Source organism: Triticum urartu, chromosome 2A (assembly GCF_056163025.1).
Source record: "Triticum urartu cultivar PI428250 chromosome 2A, HENAU_Tu73, whole genome shotgun sequence".
In the NCBI taxonomy this organism is placed as follows: Eukaryota; Viridiplantae; Streptophyta; class Magnoliopsida; order Poales; family Poaceae; genus Triticum; species Triticum urartu.
The window spans coordinates 11,446,892-11,471,835 of record NC_141874.1 but is presented as its reverse complement, the minus strand read 5'-3'; the positions used below and the strand labels follow the sequence as shown (position 1 = coordinate 11,471,835).

The 24,944-nt window shown below is 46.3% G+C and overlaps 1 protein-coding gene and 1 pseudogene across 1 annotated transcript; both read left to right on the top strand.

Moving 5' to 3' along the window:
• Positions 1-9: 9 nt before the first annotated feature.
• On the top strand, positions 10-1,635 carry LOC125540627 (uncharacterized). The gene has a single exon (XM_087539372.1). The coding sequence runs from the start codon at positions 52-54 to the stop codon at positions 1,501-1,503; it is 1,452 nt and encodes a 483-aa protein (XP_087395498.1). The 5' UTR covers positions 10-51; the 3' UTR covers positions 1,504-1,635.
• A 3,716-nt stretch (positions 1,636-5,351) lies between these two features.
• Positions 5,352-23,248, top strand: LOC125540631 (putative disease resistance protein RGA4; annotated as a pseudogene).
• The last annotated feature ends 1,696 nt before the right edge of the window (positions 23,249-24,944 follow it).

Below are 24,944 nucleotides of genomic sequence, written 5' to 3'. Positions count from 1 at the left end.
CTATAAATTTGTTAAAAAGCCGACCAGTTGATTACCTACTTAATTCTGGCCATGGAGGTTGCCTTGTCTGCTGTTGCAGGTGAACTAGTGAGCCGTTTCATCTCCTTCCTGCTAAACAAATACCATTCTAGCCGTCCACACTCGCAGCAGAAGGTGATGGAGAGGTTGCAGCATCTCCTAGTGAGAGTTTGCACCATCGTCGAGGAGGCGGACACACGGTACATAACCAACTCCGGGATGATGATGCAGCTCAATATGCTCTCAGAGGCCATGTACCGAGGATACAGTGTGGTGGACAACTCGAAGTATCGAGCTCTCCAAGACGGGGCAAGCTCTGACGAGGTTAGCAGCAATGACTCATCTATCGGGAGCTTGTATTTAGCCAAGCGTTCTCGAACAAGTAATAAGGGCACGCACCTTGAGTTGCATTATGCCTTGGAAAGCTTGGAAATTGTTGTTGCTAACATGGCAGAATTTGTGATCCTTCTGGGTGGATGCGAGCGCATGTCTCGTAGGCCATATGATGTTTATCTTTACATAGATAACTTCATGTTTGGCCGGCATGCTGAAAAGCAAAAGCTCTTGAGCTTCTTGCTGCAGCACGACGACCCTCCTGGTGATCATGTACCGGCAGTTCTTCCGATTATAGGTGGTGCAACAACTGGTAAGAAAACTTTGGTTGCTCATGTGTGCGGCGATGAAAGGGTTCGTCTGCTCTTCTCGTCTATATTGCACTTGAATGGAGACAACCTTTTAAGAATACTTGACCATGGAAGGACTATGAAAGGGATGATGTTGATCGTTATTGAGTTTGTTTCTGATATAGATGACGATGACTGGGAAAAGTTTCACTCATTTCTCATAACAATTGGAAGAGGAAGCAAGATCATTATTGTAAGTAGAATTAAAAGATTGGCCCGGTTTGCATCGGTGAAGCCGATTTTCTTAAGTGCTCTATCTCACGATGAGCTGAGGTACCTTTTCAAGATAATGGCATTCGGAAGCGTAGACCCGACAGAACATCCACGGCTACTTCAGCTCGCGGATGAATTTGCCAAGGTGTTGCATAGTATGCAAGCTTCACTTGTTGAAACAACTGTGTTTGCAGATGCGTTAAGAAGGAGTCTGCATGTTCAATCTTGGTGTGGCATATTGGACAAGGGGATAAGATTCCTTAAAAGGAACCTCTCCATGTATGGTATGCAGCCAAGAATAGCGCTCCTAGAACAAGGCCATCCAGTGGACATAAGGGACGTTACTTCGCATCCACACAGCATGGCACCTTATACAATGAATGCTTCAATCGAGAAACCGCCAAGTGTGACTGCTGCGGAACTTCTAACAGATCCTAGTGTTAGACCAAAAGGAGACTTCATTCTCATTTTATGGGAATCAAGGATACCCCTGCATGAATCATTTGTTTATTTTGTTACTAGGCGTGCTCAGGATACACATCATGGTAGCACCTTGCCAGGGAGGAAGCGACGAGGAGTGCCGGTCTAATTTTGTTTCAAAACTCTTGTAATATGTAGCTCTTGCTGTATTTTTTATTCAGAATAAACAGATGTGTTCATGTATACCATTGAAGTAATAAATGTACTAATGATTTTAGCTAACGTACCATAAACTTGTACATTTTATCAGATCCAACGATCCACCACCTGCTCTTTTTAGATAGCGAACAAACGACATCACTCCTTACTATCACTAGCGAGTGAACTCTAAGTAAAGTGACTTACTAATTATATGTTGTGCTGTTGCGTGGATGTGGAATGTACAAAAACTTGGATCAGGTCAGATTACAGTTGCAACTGCAGGATAAGATTGGATTAAGAAGTCTGCTAGGCGCCGACATCCTTCCCAGGCTGAAAGCAGAAATATTCTGATAAAATTTCAGAAACTGTCGGAACAAGCATATGAGGATAATGATTTAAGTTTGAGGTGTATATGGTGTGGATATTCGCAGTAACATCAACATGTTGTTGCCACTCTCTTTCTCTCACTCGCACAAACGAAGGTGGAAGATGGAGCACATAACTTTTCCGGCGCACAAACGCCTCGGCCGCACGAACGGCCTCATTTTACATATCCGGGCGCGGCAACACACCGCAGCCTACCCAGAGGAGCTCTCTCACAGCCAACCGGGCGCATACCACGGTCCCGACGGAGACTGCCTCTTCTCTGGCTCATAGGCTCGGCTCATACCGGCGCTCTTGATCAGTACACGGGGAGGGGGTTTTATACCCGGCTGCACACACACACGACCCGGCTGCCACACCGGCCACTACCTAGTCCAACCACACACACGCACTAACCTAGCTACATGCACGGCCTCAACCACCACTTGGGTTAGGCTCTCAACCTTATCCAGCCGAGATCCATGCACTAACTAACCTGCCAACTAGGTGCATGCACTAGCTAATCTGGCCGGCACACTCGCCAACGGCCCCTGCCCACGCGCTGGACTGAGTGCACACCCACTCACACGCGACACACACAGATGACCACGGTGAAACGTGGTTTATTCCTAACACAACAGCCTCCTGACCTGTCGGAACGAGCATCCTAGCACTCGCGCGCCCAGAAGCCAAGAAACAGGGGGGACAAAAACAATTTCTTGTAGGAAGACAGCTGCTAGTTTGGAATAGCAAACAAAACAAAGTTGTCGATCGTCTAAAACTTTCCAGAACCGAAGAGTGGAACCAGTAAATACGGTACAGTCAGCTGTCTAGCTTGACCTGAAACAAGACGGAAATCATAAGCTTTGTTTTTCTTAAGGAAACTGCTTGCTATGTCGACTTGAATAATAAACACTTAAACAGTGATGGCAATGCGCTCTGTTACACTATGTCAGTTACAATATCCCATAACACTAGCTATAGCACATTCAAGACCTGACAATATTGGAGGTCAGGTCTGGGCTGTGAGCACATCTGCACATGTATCTCTATATTAGTTGAGCTCACTAATTTTACTCAAAGAGTAAACACTTAAACTGCCTCACCACCCACTTCACGAAAAGGGTTTCCCTCCGCTTTGTATTACAAAGCAACCACCGATACATTCAACGATAGGTGCTGGGGCCGCAGCACAAACAAGCCCAAAGAAAACACAGAGAAGAAAGGAAGAGAAACAAATGCCAACAACGGCAGATCGACGAAACGAAGATGACCGGCGACCGCTGCACCCTTCGGACTCCGGAGAAGTACCACCACATTCCCAGCACCGGAAGCGCCGCGTACCAAGCAACACCTTCAAGAAGGAGGCGACGACGACGCCGCCGCTGCCCGGACTAGTTCTAGGGTTTCCCCCGGTACGCGGGGGGCAGTGAGGGGAGGGGTGTACCCGACGCCCTTTAGGAAGGTCCGGCGGCACCCACAGGCATCGCCGCGTCAGGGCCGGACGAGCCGCCAGAGATTTCTCCCAACACAAACCCCCACCACCACCCCAGACGAATCATAGTGCACCGCCCATCGCGCCGCCCACCAACATGTGCCACCACGGTCACCGAATCAACTTCGTCGTCTCCCTGAGGTCACCGACACGAGACCTGGAGGATGGGAGAAGGAAGAATGGCCTTGGGGGCATCCGCAACATCACCGACGTGAGGGGACAACCACCACCGCGGAGCCGACCGGACGTGCGGACAAGGGGACTGCTAGACACCGAGGCCCGGCCGGACCCAAAAGGGTCCGGACTGCCCCTGCCGTCATGCTGCAGCTCGCCAGCCGACGAAGCCGCCACCGCCCCGCAGACCACCGCCACTTCACCGCCAACCAGGGAGCAGCGCCGCCACGCACCGAGTCGCCACCCCCCTGGCCCAGATGGAGCCCGAATGGGCCCAGATCTGGGCCGCGCGGGCGCCGCCGGCCACTAGCACCGACACGCCGCCCTGCGGCCAACGGCCGCGCCGCCGCATCGAGAACCACGGAGCTCGCCGGAATCCTGCCGCCGAACCCCACTGCAGCGGCCGAGCTGCACCGCCGCCATCTGGAGGCCCCCGCGCCCCCCAAGAGCGAGCGGGGAAGGGACGACGGCGGCGGGGAGGGAGATGGACGGGGAGGAGGCCGAAGGAGAGGAGGCAGGGGGCCGCCCGTCACCCGCGGAAGAGGGGGGGGAGTGGGCGGACGGGAGCGTGGGGGAGGGGGAGGGAGGCGGGGAGCGCCCTGCTGACGGCCGCCAGCGGCGGCGGCGGCGGGGGGAGCGGGGGAAACCCTAGTCGCGGGAGCGGGGGAGCGGGGGAGCGGGCGATAAAAGACAGCCCCATGACGCACCCCTTCCCTTACTCACCACCCACTTCCACCGTCGCGGCGGGGAGAAGTGCTTGGTAGCGAGTACCTGGTGAGCTTGTGGACGAGCACCTTCATGCAAAGCGGCAGCCCGCGAAATCAGTGCACCTTTGTTGGCCTTGGCGGCGAGCAGCAGGGGGAAGCTGTAGAACCAACAGGAGTGAGAATATATCAATGGACAAGTTACATATCTTGAGAAATATTACTCAAGTAGGGCGTTCTGGATATCAGATACTCCTACTAACTTCAAGTATATTATGCTGCGTAAAATCAAGGAAATGTTTTTTGTGGGTCAAAAATCAAGGAAATGTACATCAATTGTATGAGAGTATAGCAGTACACAATGCTATCCGCTTTTTCTCGACTTATTACTTGTGCCCAAGAATTCAAACTTCGGTGAGGAAAATGGAAAAAGAAAAGAACAGCAACAACGGGCTAGAAATTTAGAACAGAATTATAATTCAAGATTAGTTTGACACAAGCTTGAAGGAAACTCAACTTCCTTTATGGTGAAGCATGAACAGAGACACCCCACGTAGTATACAGGTAAGCCTGCAAAAGATATTCATCATCACTGACGTATGGAGTTGGGATTCTCATCATCACTGACAAAGGTAGAAAGGGGGCATATTGTGTCCTTGCCAACGAGTTGTGTCATGATCCTCCACTGAAATTCAGCTAGAAAAGCCCAAACAATTTCCACGGTCAAACTTTGCTATTGTAGGGTGGATGATATTCCTCGTGTGTAAAATGTAAAAGGAGCCCCAAGAAAGACAAATGCACAAATAATTAAATATACATTTTGCTATCGAACCACGATTAATTTGGACCTATTGTGAGTATAAAAATAGTGGTCGATTTTTTCATGTGCCTTGGACAAGTTGGCTTGTCTTTGTCACGTGTTTGGTTTGGGCCGTTCAGAAAAGTATCAGTGTCACCAACCCACTACTCCAGTCAAACATTTAGTCATCCCTGGAGACTTCTTTATGTTTGCCAAGAGTGTTTGCAAGACTTGGAAGAGAGCAGTCTGGTTAATTTCTCCAGAGAGATCGACCATCAGCCATGGAGGTTGTCAAATCTGCAGTTGTTGGCGAACTTGTGAGCCGGTTCATCTCCTTCCTGATGAACAAGTACCACTCCAACAGCCATGCACAATCAGAGAAGGTGGTGGAGAGGTTGCAGCGCCTCCTGATGAGAGTCAGCACAGTCGTTGAGGAGGCAGATGCGCGGTACATAACCAACTCTGCGATGCAGTTGCAGCTCAAGATGCTCTCAGAGGCCATGTATGGAGGATACAGTGCGCTGGACACCTTGCGGCACCGAACCATCCAAGACAGTGCAGGCTTCGATGAGGTTAGCATCAACGACTCATCTTGCAGCAACTTGTATTTAGACATTCCCCTCAAGCATTCTCGAACAACTGAGAAGAATGATAAGACCATGCGCCTTGAGTCTCATGGTTCCTTGGAAAGCTTAGAAGTCGTAGTTGCTAACATGACAGAATTTGTTATGCTTCTAGGTGGATGTGAACGCATGTCTCGTAGACCATACGATGTATATCTTTACATTGAAAATTTCATGTTCGGCCGACACGCAAAAACTCTTGAGCTTCTTCTTGCAGCACAACAACCCTCCTGGTGATCATGCACCAGCCGTTCTGTTAGCTTAATCTTGATCACTTGTATCTGCATATTTGCTTTAGTCATGCATGTAGCATAGATTAGGGAGTTCTTCTCCGGAGAGGTCTCGGCCGAGAGGGCTGGGAAAAACACAATGTAGTCTCTTGTTCCACCAAGGAGAAGGGCTTCTCGTGCAAAGTAACAGCCGGTCTTCTTCTTGGTTGTGTGCGTGTGTGTTGAGTTCCTCACCATGTGTGTGTGTGTATGTTCTTGAGAGGAAGTACAAGAGAGATGATACAGATTGAGGGAAGAGAAAGCTGTGCGAGGCAGCCGAGAGGAAGAAGAGGCGGGCGACGGAGAGGCGGCGCCAACAATTGGCATCAGAGCCTTGTCGATCCGAGGCGGTGGCAGCGCCGCGGCGGACTCCATGTGAGGTGGAGGACGCTGGCGCGAGGTGATGGCCGGAAGAGGCACAATGCCGCCGGTGGGACGTTGCGGTGCGATGCTGCGAGGTGAAGATGGTGCGATGATCGACGTCGCGAGGACGTCATCCCCGGCAAGATGGTGACAGGCCGGCGCTGCGACGGCGTCGGCGACGTCGGTGCCTGCGGCTATGGTGGCCGGCGTGACGGTGGTGAAGGCTACGGCTGCGGTGACGGGCACATGGTGGACTCCATGCGAGATGGAGGACGGTGGCGTGACATGGAGGTGTTTGGCGGTGTGATGCCGCACGAGCATATGGCTGCGGTGCGATGCCGCTAGATGGAGATGGCGGCGCGAAGCTGCCACAAGAAGACAATGGTGTGATGCCGTTGGAAGGTACGGCGGCGCGAAACCGTCATGAGGATCGGCGTCAAGCTCGTCGACGGTGCTGTCTTGGGTGGTGTGATGCCATCAGCAAGATGGGCCGATGCGACGACGTGGTGACCGGCGCCGCGAAGGTGTCGTCCACGTCAAGAGGTCGTCCACGTCCAGAGGTTGCTGCCGCGTGCGGCAAGAGGACATGGTGATGGACGCCGGCGATGTGATGGCGTCGGTCCACGGCAAGGTGCGCGGCGCCGCGATGGCGTTGTCAAGTGGCAGCGGGTGATCCGCGTCGAATATTGTGATGACCGGAGAATCAAGATTAGATGGGAAATTGTTAGCTTAATCTTGATCACTTGTATCTGCATATTTGCTTTAGTCATGCATGTAGCATAGATTAGGGAGTTCTTCTCCGGAGAGGTCTCGGCCGAGAGGGCTGGGAAAAACACAATGTAGTCTCTTGTTCCACCAAGGAGAAGGGCTTCTCGTGCAAAGTAACAGCCGGTCTTCTTCTTGGTTGTGTGCGTGTGTGTTGAGTTCCCCACCATGTGTGTGTGTGTATGTTCTTGAGAGGAAGTACAAGAGAGATGATACAGATTGAGGGAAGAGAAAGCTGTGCGAGGCAGCCGAGAGGAAGAAGAGGCGGGCGACGGAGAGGCGGCGCCAACACGTTCTTCCAATCATAGGAGGTGCTGCAATTGGAAAGAAGACATTGGTTGCTCATGTGTGCAGCTACGAAAGGTTTCGCTCGCGCTTCTCCTATATTTTGCACTTGAATGGAAACAGCCTTTTGAAGATACTTGACCATGGCAGGACCATGGAAGGGATGATCTTGGTAGTTATTGAGTTTGCTGCTGATGTGGGTGACGATGATTGGAAAAAGTTACACTCACTTCTCATAACAATGGGCAGAGGAATCAAGATCATCATTGTAAGTAAACTTAAACGATTAGCCCGGCTTGGATCGGTGAAACCGATTTTCCTAGGTATTCTATCTTACAATGAGTTGAGGTATCTTTTCAAGACACTTGCATTTGGAAGCGTAGACCCGGCGAAATACCCGCGACTAGTACAAATAGCAGATCAATTTGCCAAGGTATTGCACAATGCGCAAGCTTCACTTGTCACAATAAATAAGGTCGCAGATTTATTGAGAAGGAACCTCGATGCTCAGTTTTGGCGTTGCATATTGGACAAGGCACTAGTAGAAAAACACCTATTAGTCTCGGTTCGTAAGGGCCTTTAGTCCCGGTTCATGAACCAGGACTAATGGGTCATTACTAATACCTCCCCCCTTTAGTCCCGGTTCTAACACGAACCGGGACAGATGGTCCCCCACGTGGCCGGTACGCCAAGCCCAGGCAGGGGGGCCTTTGGTCCCGGTTGGTGGCACCAACCGGGACCAAAAGGCATCCACGCGTCAGCATTCCAGTGGCTGGGGTTTTTGTTTTTTTTTAAAAGGGGGGGGTGGGGGTTTTGGGGGGTTAATTTAGGCATTTCATATATTGTGTTAGATAGCTAATTAATAGAGAGAAGTGTCCTCTCTTATGTCCGTGCTTGGTCGACGCTACGTACTATACTTACGTATAGAGAGGACTAGACACGCTAGCTAGCTAGTAAGCAAACGAAGGAAACAGAAGATCATCATGAACATATATGCATACAGAGAGAAGTGATATCGACCACCTCTTCTTCTCCGAGAGATTGGTCGAATAACAAGTTCTCGTATATCTATCGTCCGACACTACCGGCTACATATATACAATAATTATCTCTTACAAATATAATCTCCTAAATTATGGACGCATGGTCCACATAGTATTCTCCGTCTTCAGCGATCACGTGGTCAAGAAAGAATGCCGCCAATTCCTCTTGAATAGCCCGCATGCGATCTGGTGCTAGGAGTTCATCCCGCATCCGGAACATCTAATTTGAAGAAGGGGGTCAATACATTTTATATATGTATATGAATGAATGAAACTCAACACAAATGATGGTAATAAAAAAAATTGTGAATATTGTTATTTACGCACTTCATATTGTTCGGCAGAGTACCCGCCCCGCTCACAGGTCGTGTGGCGGATGGACTCGCAGACGTAGTATCCACAGAAATCATTCCCTTGTTCCTGCCACAACCACTTTACAAGAAAAAGAGGTCAATCAAACTGATAAGCAAGAATGCCAAATGGTATTGATGAAACTAGCGCTTGAATCACTAGGAGATGCGCGGAACATGCTACTATAGTACTTACTTTCGGGTGTCTAAATTGCAGCTCCTTCGGCAGTCCCGGAGCTTTTCTGGTGAATTTTCTCCAAACCCTGCCGGACAAAGAAAACAATTACTTGATATCAAGAAATGAACAAAGTTGCTGATATGGTGGATAATGATTGATTTAACTTACTTCTTGAGGATTTCAGTCATGTCCGCATACTCCTGGGGATCTTTTCGTTTAGAGTCCAAGACAGTTACTACTCCCTGCTCAAGCCTAATCTCTAGGAGAATATAGTGGTAACTGCGCACGCATGCATAACTCATCAATTACATTACTATAACCTGGACTAATATATAAGGGAAACCGAATATGCACAAGACAGTAACACTCACTTGAAGTTGTAAGAAAAGAGTATTATATCTTTGTTTTCATTTATTTTGAATGATCGTAGCAAGTTGGCCTCGGTATCTTCGGGCCTTTTATCAACTTCAGTTGCATCTATGAGATACTCCCTCCGTTCCTTTATCTAAGGTGTATTATTTTGGGCACGGTGACCAAGGCGCACAATTATAGAGGTGTTAGGACAAAAGTACCCTTGGCAAATTTGTTGGTTAGTGGCAAGTAAATCCGTTTGTCCAGGAAAGTAAGAGATACATGCAATTGAGAGAGATAGTTTCCTTCTTTTTATACAAGATCAAATAGAGAAAATCAGGAGAGAGATACTTTCCTCTTTCTGGAGGGATAAAAAGGGAATTACGAGGATTTAGAAGAAATGCACCTTACATTGTGGAATTTTATCAAAAAACAAATACACCTTTTATAAAGGAACGGAGGGAGTATGTGTTAACGAACCCAATATCACCGATTTGTCTTTTCCTCAATTCGGCGATCTTCAATCTGCATAATATAGTGAGGATAATTATAAATACATGCAATCAAAGAGCTGAGCTATATAGAGAGACTTAATGACAGAAGTAGTAGTACTTACAGACAGTAGCAGGTGACCGTTGCTTTATCAAGGGCCAATTGATTGAAAAACTGATAGAACTCCTCAAATAGAATAGGCAACAGTTCAATTCCAACGAGGTCATGCTCTGGCTTAACTCTCGCATACAAAGTACTCCTCCCCCCAGACTCTCTGCAGATTTTCAAGTACCAATCATGCATTCTTCGCATCATCGTTGATAGAGATTTTTCATCTTTGACGAGAGGCTTCCCGTACTCGTATCTGTGTATCTGCACCTCCAAGAAATCATAATGTACAGTGTTGGGCAGGTAATCGTCAGGATTGCCATAACCGGGCACCATCCTCGGATCGACGATGTCTCTAGGCACCTTGAGCGGGGGGCACGATTGCTTCGCTTGTTCGCCGAGCTGGGAAATTTGTTTCCCAGCTGCTCGTCGTTCTTTCAGCCTTTGATCACTGACTGTACTTCCCGACCGCTCCGCTTCGGCCCATGTCTTTGCAATAATGCGCTCATAGTTGCCTTTCGGCGGAGACTTGGGTGGTTTTGCCAGGACAGCCAGAGTGCGCTTCGCTTTCACCGGATCTACCTTCTCCTCCGGAGGTGGATGTCTCTGTGCTTTCAACCCTTGAAACCAGTCCTTCACTTCGGTTCGCGCGATCTTCGTGTTCTCCTCCGGGGTCATCTCGTATGGTAACTTCTCTGGAGTCTTCAGAGAAGGACTGAATCTGTATTTCCTCCCGCCTCTGGCTGTACTGCTAGACGCCGGCAGAGCAGACAGAGCGGCAGTCTTCTTTACTTGCTTTTTGCGAGGCGGAGGAGAAGGTATTTCCTAGAGGCAATAATAAATTGATTATTATTATATTTCCTTGTTCATGATAATTGTTTATTATCCATGCTAGAATTGTATTGATAGGAAACTCAGATACATGTGTGGATACATAGACAACACCATGTCCCTAGTAAGCCTCTAGTTGACTAGCTCGTTGATCAATAGATGGTTACGGTTTCCTGACCATGGACATTGGATGTCATTGATAACGGGATCACATCATTAGGAGAATGATGTGATGGACAAGACCCAATCCTAAGCCTAGCACAAGATCATGTAGTTCGTATGCTAAAGCTTTTCTAATGTCAAGTATCATTTCCTTAGACCATGAGATTGTGCAACTCCCGGATACCGTAGGAGTGCTTTGGGTGTGCCAAACGTCACAACGTAACTGGGTGACTATAAAGGTGCACTACGGGTATCTCCGAAAGTGTCTGTTGGGTTGGCACGAATCAAGACTGGGATTTGTCACTCCGTGTAAACAGAGAGGTATCTCTGGGCCCACTCGGTAGGACATCATCATAATGTGCACAATGTGATCAAGGAGTTGATCACGGGATGATGTGTTACGGAACGAGTAAAGAGACTTGCCGGTAACGAGATTGAACAAGGTATCGGGATACCGACGATCGAATCTCGGGCAAGTATCGTACCGATAGACAAAGGGAATTGTATACGGGATTGATTAAGTCCTTGACATCGTGGTTCATCCGATGAGATCATCGTGGAGCATGTGGGAGCCAACATGGGTATCCAGATTTCGCTGTTGGTTATTGACCGGAGAACGTCTCGGTCATGTCTGCATGGTTCCCGAACCCGTAGGGTCTACACACTTAAGGTTCGATGACGCTAGGGTTATAAAGGAAGTTTGTATGTGGTTACCGAATGTTTTTTGGAGTCCCGGATGAGATCCCGGACGTCACGAGGAGTTCCGGAATGGTCCGGAGGTAAAGATTTATATATAGGAAGTCCTGTTTTGGTCACCGGAAAAGTTTCGGGTTTTATCGGTAACGTACCGGGACCACCGAGAGGGTCCCGGGGGTCCACCAAGTGGGGCCACAAGCCCCGGAGGGATGCATGGGCCAAGTGTGGGAGGGGACCAGCCCCAGGTGGGCTGGTGCGGCCCCCCACCAAGGCCCAAGGCGCAAGGGAGTGGGAAGGGGGGGCAAACCCTAGGGCAGATGGGCCCTAAGGCCCACCCTGGTGCGCCTCCCCCTCTCCCCTCCCCTTGGCCGCCCCTAGATGGGATCTAGGGGGCTGCCGCCACCCCTAGGGAGGGAACCCTAGGTGGGGTGCAGCCCCTCCCCTTCCCCTATATATAGTTGAGGTATGGGCTGCCCAATACACGCGAGTTCCTCTCCCTGTTGGTGCAGCCCTACCTCTCTTTCTCCTCATATCTTGCGGTGCTTGGCGAAGCCCTGCTGGAGTACCACGCTCCTCCACCACCACCACGCCATCATGCTGCTGCTGGATGGAGTCTTCCTCAACCTCTCCCTCTCTCCTTGCTGGATCAAGGCATGGGAGACGTCGTCGGGCTGTACGTGTGTTGAACGCGGAGGTGCCATCCGTTCGGCACTAGGATATCCGGTGATTTGGATCACGACGAGTACGACTCCTTCAACCCCGTTCTCTTGAACGCTTCCGCTTAGCGATCTACAAGGGTATGTAGATGCACTCTCCTTCCCCTCGTTGCTGGTCTCTCCATAGATAGATCTTGGTGACACGTAGGAAAATTTTGAATTTCTGCTACGTTCCCCGACAGTGGCATCATGAGCTAGGTCTATTGCGTAGATTCTATGTACGAGTAGAACACAAAGTAGTTGTGGGCGTTGATTTTGTTCAATATGCTTACCGTTACTAGTCCAATCTTGATTCGGCGGCATCGTGGGATGAAGCGGCCCGGACCAACCTTACACGTACGCTTACGTGAGACCGGTTCCACCGACTGACATGCACTAGTTGCATAAGGTGGCTGGCGGGTGTCTGTCTCTCCCACTTTAGTCGGATCGGATTCGATGAAAAGGGTCCTTATGAAGGGTAAATAGCAATTGGCATATCACGTTGTGGTTTTTGCGTAGGTAAGAAACGTTCTTGCTAGAAACCCATAGCAGCCACGTAAAACATGCAAACAACAATTAGAGGATGTCTAACTTGTTTTTGCAGGGTATGCTATGTGATGTGATATGGCCAAGAAGAATGTGATGAATGATATGTGATGTATGAGATTGATCATGTTCTTGTAATAGGAATCACGACTTGCATGTTGATGAGTATGACAACCGCAGGAGCCATAGGAGTTGTCTTTATTTATTTATGACCTGCGTGTTAATATAAACGTCATGTAATTACTTTACTTTATTGCTAACCGTTAGCTGTAGTAGTAGAAGTAATAGTTGGCGAGACAACTTCATGAAGACACGATGATGGAGATCATGGTGTCATGCCGGTGACAATGATGATCATGGAGCCCCGAAGATGGAGATCAAAAGGAGCAAAGTGATGATGGCCATATCATGTCACTATTTGATTGCATGTGATGTTTATCATGTTTATGCATCTTATTTGCTTAGAACGACGGTAGTAAATAAGATGATCCCTCATTAAAATTTCAAGAAAGTGTTCCCCCTAACTGTGCACCGTTGCGAAAGTTCGTAGTTTCGAAGCACCACGTGATGATCAGGTGTGATAGATTCTTACGTTCGAATGCAATGGGTGTTGATGAGCCTAGCATGTACAGACATGGCCTCGGAACACATGCAAAACACTTAGGTTGACTTGACGAGCCTAGCATGTACAGACATGGCCTCGGAACACAAGAGACCGAAAGGTCGAGCATGAGTCGTATGGTAGATACGATCAACATGAAGATGTTCACCGATGATGACTAGTCCGTCTCACGTGATGATCGGACACGGCCTAGTTGACTCGGATCATGTAATCACTTAGATGACTAGAGGGATGTCTATCTGAGTGGGAGTTCATAAGATGAACTTGTTTATCCTGAACATAGTCAAAAGGATTTTGCAAATTATGTCGTAGCTCGCGCTTTAGTTCTACTGTTTAGATATGTTCCTAGAGAAAATTTAGTTGAAAGTTGATAGTAGCAACTATGCGGACTAGGTCCGTAAACTGAGGATTGTTCTCATTGCTTGATGGAAGGCTTATGTCCTTAATGCACCGCTAAGTGTGCTGAACCTCGAACGTCGTCTGTGGATGTTGGGAACATCTGACATACAAATTTTGATAACTACGTGATAGTTCAGTTAAACGGTTTAGAGTTGAGGCACCGAAGACGTTTTGCAACGTCGCAAAACATATGAGATGTTTCGAGGGCTGAAATTGGGATTTCAGGCTCGTGCCCACGTCAAGAGGTATAAGACCTCCGACGATTTTCTTAGCCTGCAAACTAAGGGAGAAAAGCTCAATTGTTGAGCTTGTGCTCAGATTGTCTGAGTACAACAATCATTTGAATCGAGTGGGAGTTGATCTTCCAGATGAGATAGTGATGTTTCTCCGAAGTCATTACCACCAAGCTGCTAGAGCTTCGTGATGAACTATAATATATCAGGGACATGTATGATGATCCTTGAGATATTCGCGATGTTTGACACCACAAAGTAGAAATCAAGAAGGAGCATCAATTGTTGATGGTTGGGGAAACCACTAGTTTCAAGAAGGGTAAGGGCAAGAAGGGATACTTCATGAAACGGCAAATCAGCTGCTGCTCTAGTGAAGAAACCCAAGGTTGAGCCCAAACCCGAGACTAAGTGCTTCTGTGATAAGAGGAACAGCCACTGAAGCAGAATTACCCTAGATACTTGGTAGATGAGAAGGCTGGCAAGGTCGATAGAAGTATATTGGATATACATTGTGGTAATGTGTACTTTACTAGTACTCCTAGCAGCACCATGGTATTAGATACTGGTTCGGTTGCTAAGTGTTAGTAAACTCGAAATAAAAGGCTGCGGAGTAAACGGAGACTAGCTAAAGGTGAGCTGGCGATATGTGTTGGAAGTTTTTTCCAAGCTTGATGTGATCAAGCATCGCACGCTCCCTCTACCATCGAGATTGGTGTTAAACCTAAATAATTGTTATTTGGTGTTTGCGTTGAGCATAGACATGATTGGATTATGTCTACCGCAATACGGTTATTCATTTAAGGAGAATAAGGGTTACTCTGTTTATTTGAATAATACCTTCAATGGTCTTGCACCTAAAATGGATAGTTTATTGAATCTCGATCGTAGTGACACACATGTTCATATAAGATAGTACCACCTACTTGTGGCACTGACACGTAAGTCATATCGGTATAAAACGCATGAAGAAGCTCCATGTTGATGGATCTTTGGGCTCACACGTTTTTGAAAAGTTTGAGACATGTGAACCATGTCTATTGGTGTATATGCATGAAGAAACTCCATGCAAATGGACCGTTTGGACTCACTTGATTTTGAATCACTTGAGACATGCAAATCATACCACATGGGCAAGATGACTGAAAGCCTCGTTTTCAGTAAAATGGAACTAGAAAGCAACTTGTTGGAAGTAATGCATTTTGATGTGTGCAGTCCAATGAGTGCTGAGGCGTGTAGTGGATATCGTTATGTTCTTACTTCACAGATGATTTGAGTATATTTACTTGATGAATCATGAGTCTGAATTATTGAAAGGTTCAAGTAATTTCAGGGTGAAGTTGAAAGATCGTCGTGACAAGAGGATAAAATATCTATGATATGATCACAGAGATGAATATCTGAATTACGAGTTTGGCACAGAATTAAGACATTGTGGAAATTGTTTCACAATTAATACAGCCTGGAACACCATAGTGTGATGGTGTGTCCGAACATCATAACTGCACCCTATTGGATATGATGCATACCATGATGTCTCTTATCGAATTACCACGATAGTTTATGGGTTAGGCATTAGAGACAACCACATTCACTTTAAATAGGGCACCACGTAATTCCGATGAGATGACACCGTATGAACTATGGTTTAGAGAAACCTAAGCTGTCATTTCTTAAAAGTTTGGGGCTGCGACGCTTATGTGAAAAAGTTTCAGGCTGATAAGCTCGAACCCAAAGCGGATAAATGCATCTTCATAGGACACCTAAAACAGTTGGGTATACCTCCTGTCTCAGATCCGAAAGCAATAAGGGATTGTTTCTAGAATCGGGTCCTTTCTCGAGGAAAAGTTTCTCTCAAAAGAATTGAGTGGGAGGATGGTGGAAACTTGATGAGGTTATTGAACCATCTAGTGTGTGGCAGGGCACAGGAAGTTGTTCCTGTGGCACCTACACCAATTGAAGTGGAAGCTTATGATAGTGATCATGAAGCTTCAGATCAAGTCACTTCCAAACCTCGTAGGATGACAAGGATGCGTAATACATCAGAGTGGTACGTAATCCTGTCTTGGAAGTCATGTTGCTAGACAACAATGAACCTACGAGCTATCAAGAAGCGATGGTGGGCCTGGATTCCAAAATGGCTCGAGGCCATATAATCCGAGAGAGGATCCATATATGAAAACAAAGTGTAGACTTTGGAAGAACTACTTGATGGTCGTAAGGCTGTTAGGTACATATGGATTTTAAAAGGAAGACGGACAATGATGGTAAGTATCACCATTAAGAAAGCTCGACTTGTCGTTAAGATGTTTTCCGACAAGTTCAAGGAGTTGACTGCGATGAGACTTTCTCACTCGTAGCGATGCTAAGAGTCTGTTGGAATTATATTAGCGATTACTGCATTATTTATGAAATCTTGCAGATAGGATGTCAAAACATTGTTTCCTTGACGATTTTCTTGAGCAAAGGTTGTATGTGATACAGCCGAAAGGTTTTGTCAATCCTGAAAGATGCTAATAAGTATGCAAAGCTCCAGCAATCCTTCTAAGGACTGGAGTGAGCATCTCGGAGTTGGAATGTATGCTTTGATGATGATCAAAGATTTTTGGGTTTATACAAAGTTTATGAGAAACTTGTATTTCCAAAGAAGCGAGTGGGAGCACTATAGAATTTCTGATGAATATATGTTGTTGACATATTGTTGATTAGAAATGACGTAGAATTTCTGGAAAGCATATAGGGTTATTTGGAAAGTGTTTTTCAATGGAAAGCCTGGATTAAGCTACTTGAACATCGAGCATCAAGATCTATAAGGATAGATCAAAACGCTTAATGATACTTTCAAATGAGCACATACCTTGACATGATCTTGAAGGTGTTCAAGATGGATCAGTCGAAGAAGGAGTTCTTGCCTGAGTTGTAAGGTATGAAGTTAAGACTTAAAGCTCGACCACGGCAGAATAGAGAGAAAGGACGAAGGTCGTCCCCTATGCTTAAGACGTAGGCTCTACAGTATGATATGCTGTGTACCACACCTGAAGTGTGCCTTGCCATGAGTTAGTCAAGGGGTACAAGAGTGATCCAAGAATGGATCACAGGACAGCGGTCAAAGTTATCCTTAGTAACTAGCGGACTAAGGAATTTTCTCGATTATGGAGGTGGTAAAAGAGTTCGTCGTAAAGGGTTACGCCGATGCAAACTTTGACACTAATCTAGATTATTCTGAGTAGTAAATTGGATTCATATAGTGGAACAGTTATTTGGAATAGCTCCAAATGTAGCGTAGTAGTTGCATCTACAAGATGACATAGAAATTTGCGAAGTACATACGGATCTGAATGTTGCAGACCCGTTGACTAAAACCTCTCTCACAAGCATAACATGATCAAACCCAGAACTCTTTGGGTGTTAGTCACATGGGGATGTGACCCTGAGTGTTAATCACATATCGATGTGAACTGTATTATTGACTCTAGTGCAAGTGGGAGACTGTTGGAAATATGCCCTAGAGGCAATAATAAATTGATTATTATTATATTTCCTTGTTCATGATAATTGTTTATTATCCATGCTAGAGTTGTATTGATAGGAAACTCAGATACATGTGTGGATACATAGACAACACCATGTCCCTAGTAAGCCTCTAGTTGACTAGCTTGTTGATCAATAGATGGTTACGGTTTCCTGACCATGGACATTGGATGTCATTGATAACGGGATCACATCATTAGGAGAATGATGTGATGGACAAGACCCAATCCTAAGCCTAGCACAAGATCATGTAGTTTGTATGCTAAAGCTTTTTTAATGTCAAGTATCACTTCCTTAGACCATGAGATTGTGCAACTCCCGGATACCGTAGGAGTGCTTTGGGTGTGACAAACGTCACAACGTAACTGGGTGACTATAAAGGTGCACTACGGGTATCTCCGAAAGTGTCTGTTGGGTTGGCACGAATCGAGACTGGGATTTGTCACTCCATGTAAACGGAGAGGTATCTCTGGGCCCACTCGGTAGGACATCATCATAATGTGCACAATGTGATCAAGGAGTTGATCACGGGATGATGTGTTACGGAACGAGTAAAGAGACTTGCCGGTAACGAGATTGAACAAGGTATCGGGATACCGACGATCGAATCTCGGGCAAGTATCGTACCGATAGACAAAGGGAATTGTATACGGGATTGATTAAGTCCTTGACATCGTGGTTCATCCGATGAGATCATTGTGGAGCATGTGGGAGCCAACATGGGTATCCAGATTCCGCTGTTGGTTATTGACCGGAGAACGTCTCGGTCATGTCTGCATGGTTCCCGAACCCGTAGGGTCTACACACTTAAGGTTCGATGACGCTAGGGTTATAAAGGAAGTTTGTATGTGGTTACCGAATGTTGTTTGGAGTCCCGGATGAGATCCCGGACGTCACGAGGAGTTCCGGAATGGTCCGGAGGTAAAGATTTATATATAGGAAGTCCTGTTTTGGTCACCGGAAAAGTTTCGGGTTTTATCGGTAACGTACCGGGACCACCGGGAGGGTCCCGGGGGTCCACCAAGTGGGGCCACAAGCCCCGGAGGGATGCATGGGCCAAGTGTGGGAGGGGACCAGTCCCAGGTGGGCTGGTGCGGCCCCCCACCAAGGCCCAAGGCACAAGGGAGTGGGAAGGGGGGGCAAACCCTAGGGCAGATGGGCCCTAAGGCCCACCCTGGTGCGCCTCCCCCTCTCCCCTCCCCTTGGCCGCCCCTAGATGGGATCTAGGGGGCTGCCGCCACCCCTAGGGAGGGAACCCTAGGTGGGGCGCAGCCCCTCCCCTTCCCCTATATATAGTTGAGGTATGGGCTGCCCAATACACGCGAGTTCCTCTCCCTGTTGGTGCAGCCCTACCTCTCTTTCTCCTCATATCTTGCGGTTCTTGGCGAAGCCCTGCTGGAGTACCACGCTCCTCCACCACCACCACGCCGTCGTGCTACTGCTGGATGGAGTCTTCCTCAACCTCTCCCTCTCTCCTTGCTGGATCAAGGCATGGGAGACGTCGTCGGGCTGTACGTGTGTTGAACGCGGAGGTGCCGTCCGTTCGGCACTAGGATCTCCGGTGATTTGGATCACGACGAGTACGACTCCTTCAACCCCGTTCTCTTGAACGCTTCCGCTTAGCGATCTACAAGGGCATGTAGATGCACTCTCGTTCCCCTCGTTGCTGGTCTCTCCATAGATAGATCTTGGTGACACGTAGGAAAATTTTGAATTTCTGCTACGTTCCCCAACAGGACGTGCGTCATGATATTGAAGAAGGATGGTGGGAACACCAGCTCGAAACTGACAAGACATTGCACCACATCAGTCCTTAGCCTTGGTATGATTTCTGGATCGATCACCTTCTGAGAGATTGCATTGAGGAATGCACATAGCTTCACAATGGCTAATCGGACGTTTTCCGGTAGAAGCCCCCTCAATGCAACCGGAAGCAGTTGCGTCATAATCACGTGGCAGTCATGAGACTTTAGGTTCTGGAACTTTTTCTCTGGGATATTTATTATTCCCTTTATATTCGACAGAAGCCAGTCGGGACCTTCATACTGAGCAGGCATTCAAAGAAGATTTCTTTCTCTTCTTTCATAAGAGCGTAGCTGGCAGGACCTTCATACTGCTTCGGAGGCATGCCCTCTTTTTCGTGCAAGCGTTGCAGGTCCTCCCGTGCCTCAGGTGTATCTTTTGTCTTCCCATACACGCCCAAGAAGCCTAGCAGGTTCACGCAAAGGTTTTTCGTCACGTGCATCACGTCGATTGAAGAGCGGACCTCTAGGTCTTTCCAGTAGGGTAGGTCGAAGAATATAGATTTCTTCTTCCACATGGGTGTGCGTCCCTCAGCGTCATTCGAAACAGCTAGTCCGCCGGGACCCTTTCCAAAGATTACGTGTAAATCATTGACCATAGCAAGTACGTGATCACCGGTACGCATGGCGGGCTTCTTACGGTGATCTGCCTCGCCTTTGAAATGCCTGCCTTTCTTTCGACATTGATGGTTGGTCGGGAGAAATCGACGATGGCCCACGTACACATTCTTCCTGCATCTGTCCAGGTATATACTTTCGGTGTCATCCAAACAGTGCGTGCATGCGTGGTATCCCTTGTTTGTCTGTCCTGAAAGGTTACTGAGAGCGGGCCAATCATTTATGGTCACGAACAGCAACGCCTTTAGGTTAAATTCCTCTTTATTGTGCTCATCCCACGTACGTACACCGTTTCCATTCCACAGCTGTAAAAGTTCTTCAACTAATGGCCTTAGGTACACATCAATGTCGTTGCCGGGTTGCTTAGGGCCTTGGATAAGAACTGGCATCATAATGAACTTCCGCTTCATGCACATCCAAGAAGGAAGGTTATACATACATAGTCACGGGCCAAGTGCTGTGATTGCTGCTCTGCTCCCCGAAAGGATTAATGCCATCCGCACTTAAAGCAAACCATATGTTCCTTGGGTCCTTTGCAAACTCATCCCAGTACTTTCTCACGATTTTTCTCCACTGCGACCCGTCAGCGGGTGCTCTCAACTTCCCGTCTTTCTTACGGTCCTCATTGTGCCATCGCATCAACTTGGCATGCTCTCCATTTCTGAACAGACGTTTCAACCGTGGTATTATAGGAGCATACCACATCACCTTCGCAGGAACCCTCTTCCTGGGGGGCTCGCCGTCAACATCACCAGGGTCATCTCGTCTAATCTTATACCACAATGCACCGCATACCGGGCATGCGTTCAGATCCTTGTATGCACCGCGGTAGAGGATGCAGTCATTAGGGCATGCATGTATCTTCTGCACCTCCAATCCTAGAGGGCATACGACCTTCTTTGCTGCGTATGTACTGTCGGGCAATTCGTTATCCTTTGGAAGCTTCTTCTTCAATATTTTCAGTAGCTTCTCAAATCCTTTGTCAGGCACATCATTCTCTGCCTTCCACTTCAGCAATTCCAGTACGGTACCGAGCTTTGTGTTGCCATCTTCGCAATTGGGGTACAACCCTTTTTTGTGGTCCTCTAACATGCGATCGAACTTCAACTTCTTCTTTTGACTTTCGCATTGCGTCCTTGCATCGACAATGACCCGGCGGAGATCATCATCATCGGGCACATCGTCTAGTTCCTCTTGATCTTCAGCAGCTTCGCCCGTTGCAGCATCATCGTGCACAACGTCTGGTTCCTCTTGATGTTCAGTAGCATCACCGTATTCAGGGGGCACATAGTTGTCATCGTACTCTTCTTCTTCGCCGTCTTCCATCATAACCCCTATTTCTCCGTGCCTCATCCAAACATTATAGTGTGGCATGAAACTCTTGTAAAGCAGGTGGGTGTGGAGGATTTTCCGGTCAGAGGAAGACTTCGTATTCCCACATATAGGGCATGGACAACACATAAAACCATTCTACTTGTTTGCCTCAGCCACTTCGAGAAAATCATGCACGCCCTTATTGTACTCGGAGGTGTGTCTGTCACCGTACATCCATTGCCGGTTCATCTGCATGCATTATATATAATTAAGTGTGTCAAAAATCATTACAGAACATCATGAATAGATAATTAAGTGACCAAATTAATAGAAGTTCATCATCACATTAAAACCAAAGTACATACATAGTTCTCATCTAACAACATAAAGCTCTGCAGAGCATCTAAATTAATTAAACCATACACTGAAACTATATAAAACATTTCAATGCGAAAACAAATGCGATCATAATCGCAACCAATGTAACAACTGATCCAACGACATAATGATACCAAGCCTCGGTATGAATGGCATATTTTCTAATCTTTCTAATCTTCAAGCGCATTGCATCCATCTTGATCTTGTGATCATCGACGACATCCGCAACGTGCAACTCCAATATCATCTTCTCCTCCTCAATTTTTCTAATTTTTTCCTTCAACAAATTGTTTTCTTCTTCAACTAAATTTAACCTCTCGACAATAGGGTCGGTTGGAATTTCCGGTTCAACAACCTCCTAGATAAATAAAATCTATGTCACGTTGGTCGGCATAATTGTCATAAACAATAAATGAACCAATAGTTATGAAAAGATAATATATACCACATCTGAATCATAGACAGGACGAGGGCCGACGGGGGCGGATACCAAAACCATCGCACTATATAAGATGCAATAATAAAAGTAAGAAAATTATACAAGTATCTATATAAACATACAAGTAAGAATTTTTTTTCCTTTCAGAAAGAAGATAAGAACAAGAGGCTCACCACGGTGGTGCCAGCGACGAGATCGGCGCGGGCGATCGACGGCGGTGAAGACGGGGACGGGACGTGACGGACCGCTAAACCTAGACAAATATTAAGGAAAATGGAGCTTGGAGGTCGAGCAAGCTTAAGTAGTGTGGCTCGGGCATTCCATCGAACACCTGGTGTGCATAGGAGGTGAGCTAGAGCACCACAAAGCTCTCCCCTCACCGACCACGAAAAACAGAGCACTGGGAGTGCTCTGCTCGCAGGCGAGGGGTATATATAGGCAACTAATTGGTCCCGGTTGGTGGCTTGAACCGGGACTAAAGGGCATCCTTTGGTCCCGGTTCATGCCACCAACCGGGACCAATGGTTGTGGGCCAGGAGCGAGGCCCATTGGTCCTGGTTCGTCCCACCAACCGGGACCAAAAGGTCCAGACGAACCGGGACCAATGGCCCACATGGCCCGGCCGGCCCCCAGGGCTCACGAACCGGGTCCAATGCCACCATTGGTCCCGGTTCTGGATTGAACCGGGACTAATGGGCTGGCCGGGCCTGGACCATTGCCCCCTTTTCTACTAGTGAGGGTATAAAAATGGCTAAAAGAAACCTCTCCATACATGGTGTGCACCCGAGAATTCTTATAGAACAAGGTCATCCACTGGACATTAGTCACATGACAGACCTTGCTTCACATCCACTTAGCATGACACCTTATACAATTAATGCTTCAATCGAGAAACAACCAAGTGTTACATTTGGGGAACTTCTAACAGATCCTAGTGTTAGACCAAAAGAGGGGACTTCATTCTAATTTCATGGGAATCAAGGATACCCCCTCATAAATCATTTGTTCATTTCGTTACAAGTCATGCTCAGGATACACATGAAGCTAGTGCCGTACCAGGGAGGAAGCGACGAGGAGTGCCAGTCTAATTTTGTTTCGGACTCGTGTAATGTAATTCCTGTTGAATTTTATATTTTTATTTATTTAGAACAAACAGATGTTTTCAGGTATACCACTGAAGTAAATGTACTCATGATTTCAGTTAATGTGCCATAAATTTGTACTCTCTCCACGGCCCTTATTTTGGATCTGACGGGGTACATTTTATCAATCCAACAATCCACCACCTGTAACGTACAAATCCACCACTCCTTACTATCACTAGCTAGTGAAGTCTTGAGTAAGGTGGCTTACTAATTATGTATTGTGCTGCTGCGTGGAGGTGGATGCCAGAAAAAGAAAAACTTAGATCATATGAGATTGCAGTTGCAACTACTCCCTCCGTCCCATAAGATCCCATAAGATAAGACTGGATTAAGAAGTCTGGTAGGCTCCAGCATCCTTCCTAGCCCCTGCTCCCCCCCCCCCCCCCCCCCCCCCCCCGCTTCGCAAACAAGAGGCCTGCTTTGGTACACCCCCTCCACAAACTGTATAAGGGCAGTATGTGCATTTCATGATCCATCTGCATATGTGACACGTTGCCACTTTTTTTTATCAAACTTCAAAATATTGCGCTAGCAATGTGAATCAAACTCAAGACCTCTTGGTCTAAGAAGAACCACACTAACCAACTAGGACATCATAATACATGTGCCAATTTACTTTTTTTCTTCTACTTCAGTTCGCGGTTGAACCGGTCCTTTTATCACTATTTCTATTTCGTTTTTCTTTTTTGTTTCTTTCTTTTTTTAAAAAAATGCTCACACTTATAAAATTATTTTCAAAATTTCAAAAATGTTCGCTTTTTAAAATTGTGTTCATAAAGTACAAATATTCACATTAAAAAAATTTGTACAGATATGTCAAAAATTTGATCTTTTGAATAAAAAATGCTCACATCAATATAATTAAATTTTTGAACATCTATTACATAGAAAAATTGTTTGTTAAACAAAAATATTTGTTTATTTTTGGTTAAATAGAAACATATTCACATAAAAAAGTTGAACACCTTTAAAATTTCTGAACATCTATTAAATATAAAAATGAAAATGAAAATATATCAATCAGTGATCGGTTTATCGTTCATTTTTTGTTACCTTTTCATTCTTGTTGTTTTTTGTTTTCCCCTTTTTGTTCTTTTTATTTTTCAAAAAATGCTCACATCAATATAATGGACACAAATTTTTAACATACACTAGCATGACCATGCCAAACATCCATGATAAATTTCATTGAGTTCTGATATCTTATGCATATTCTAAGGTTTTCTTGGTGAAAAAACCCAAAACACTAGCCGAATGTGACGCGGCATGCACTCGGTGTCCAAATTCCTACAAATTTTGCATGGAGGCCTGCCATGAGCATGCCCACAAGCTGGTAAAACTTGGTCTCATTTCATTCATATCATTTCTATCATTATCAATCAAGATGAACATTTTCTTACATCCAAATTATTTCTTGAAATTAGTTAACAATTTTGGAATTTCAAATTACGTATGAAAATTTTATAAACATGACCACTATTGTCCAGAATTGTAAATAAATTCCTAAATATTGATGTTGTACACAATTTGCAAAAAAATAATTTTTATATTTCTAAAAAACATTAAAACAAAAACATATTTGCAAATTTATGAACAAAAGTTTCAAAAATGGGAACATTTTTCTAAATTCTAGAACATT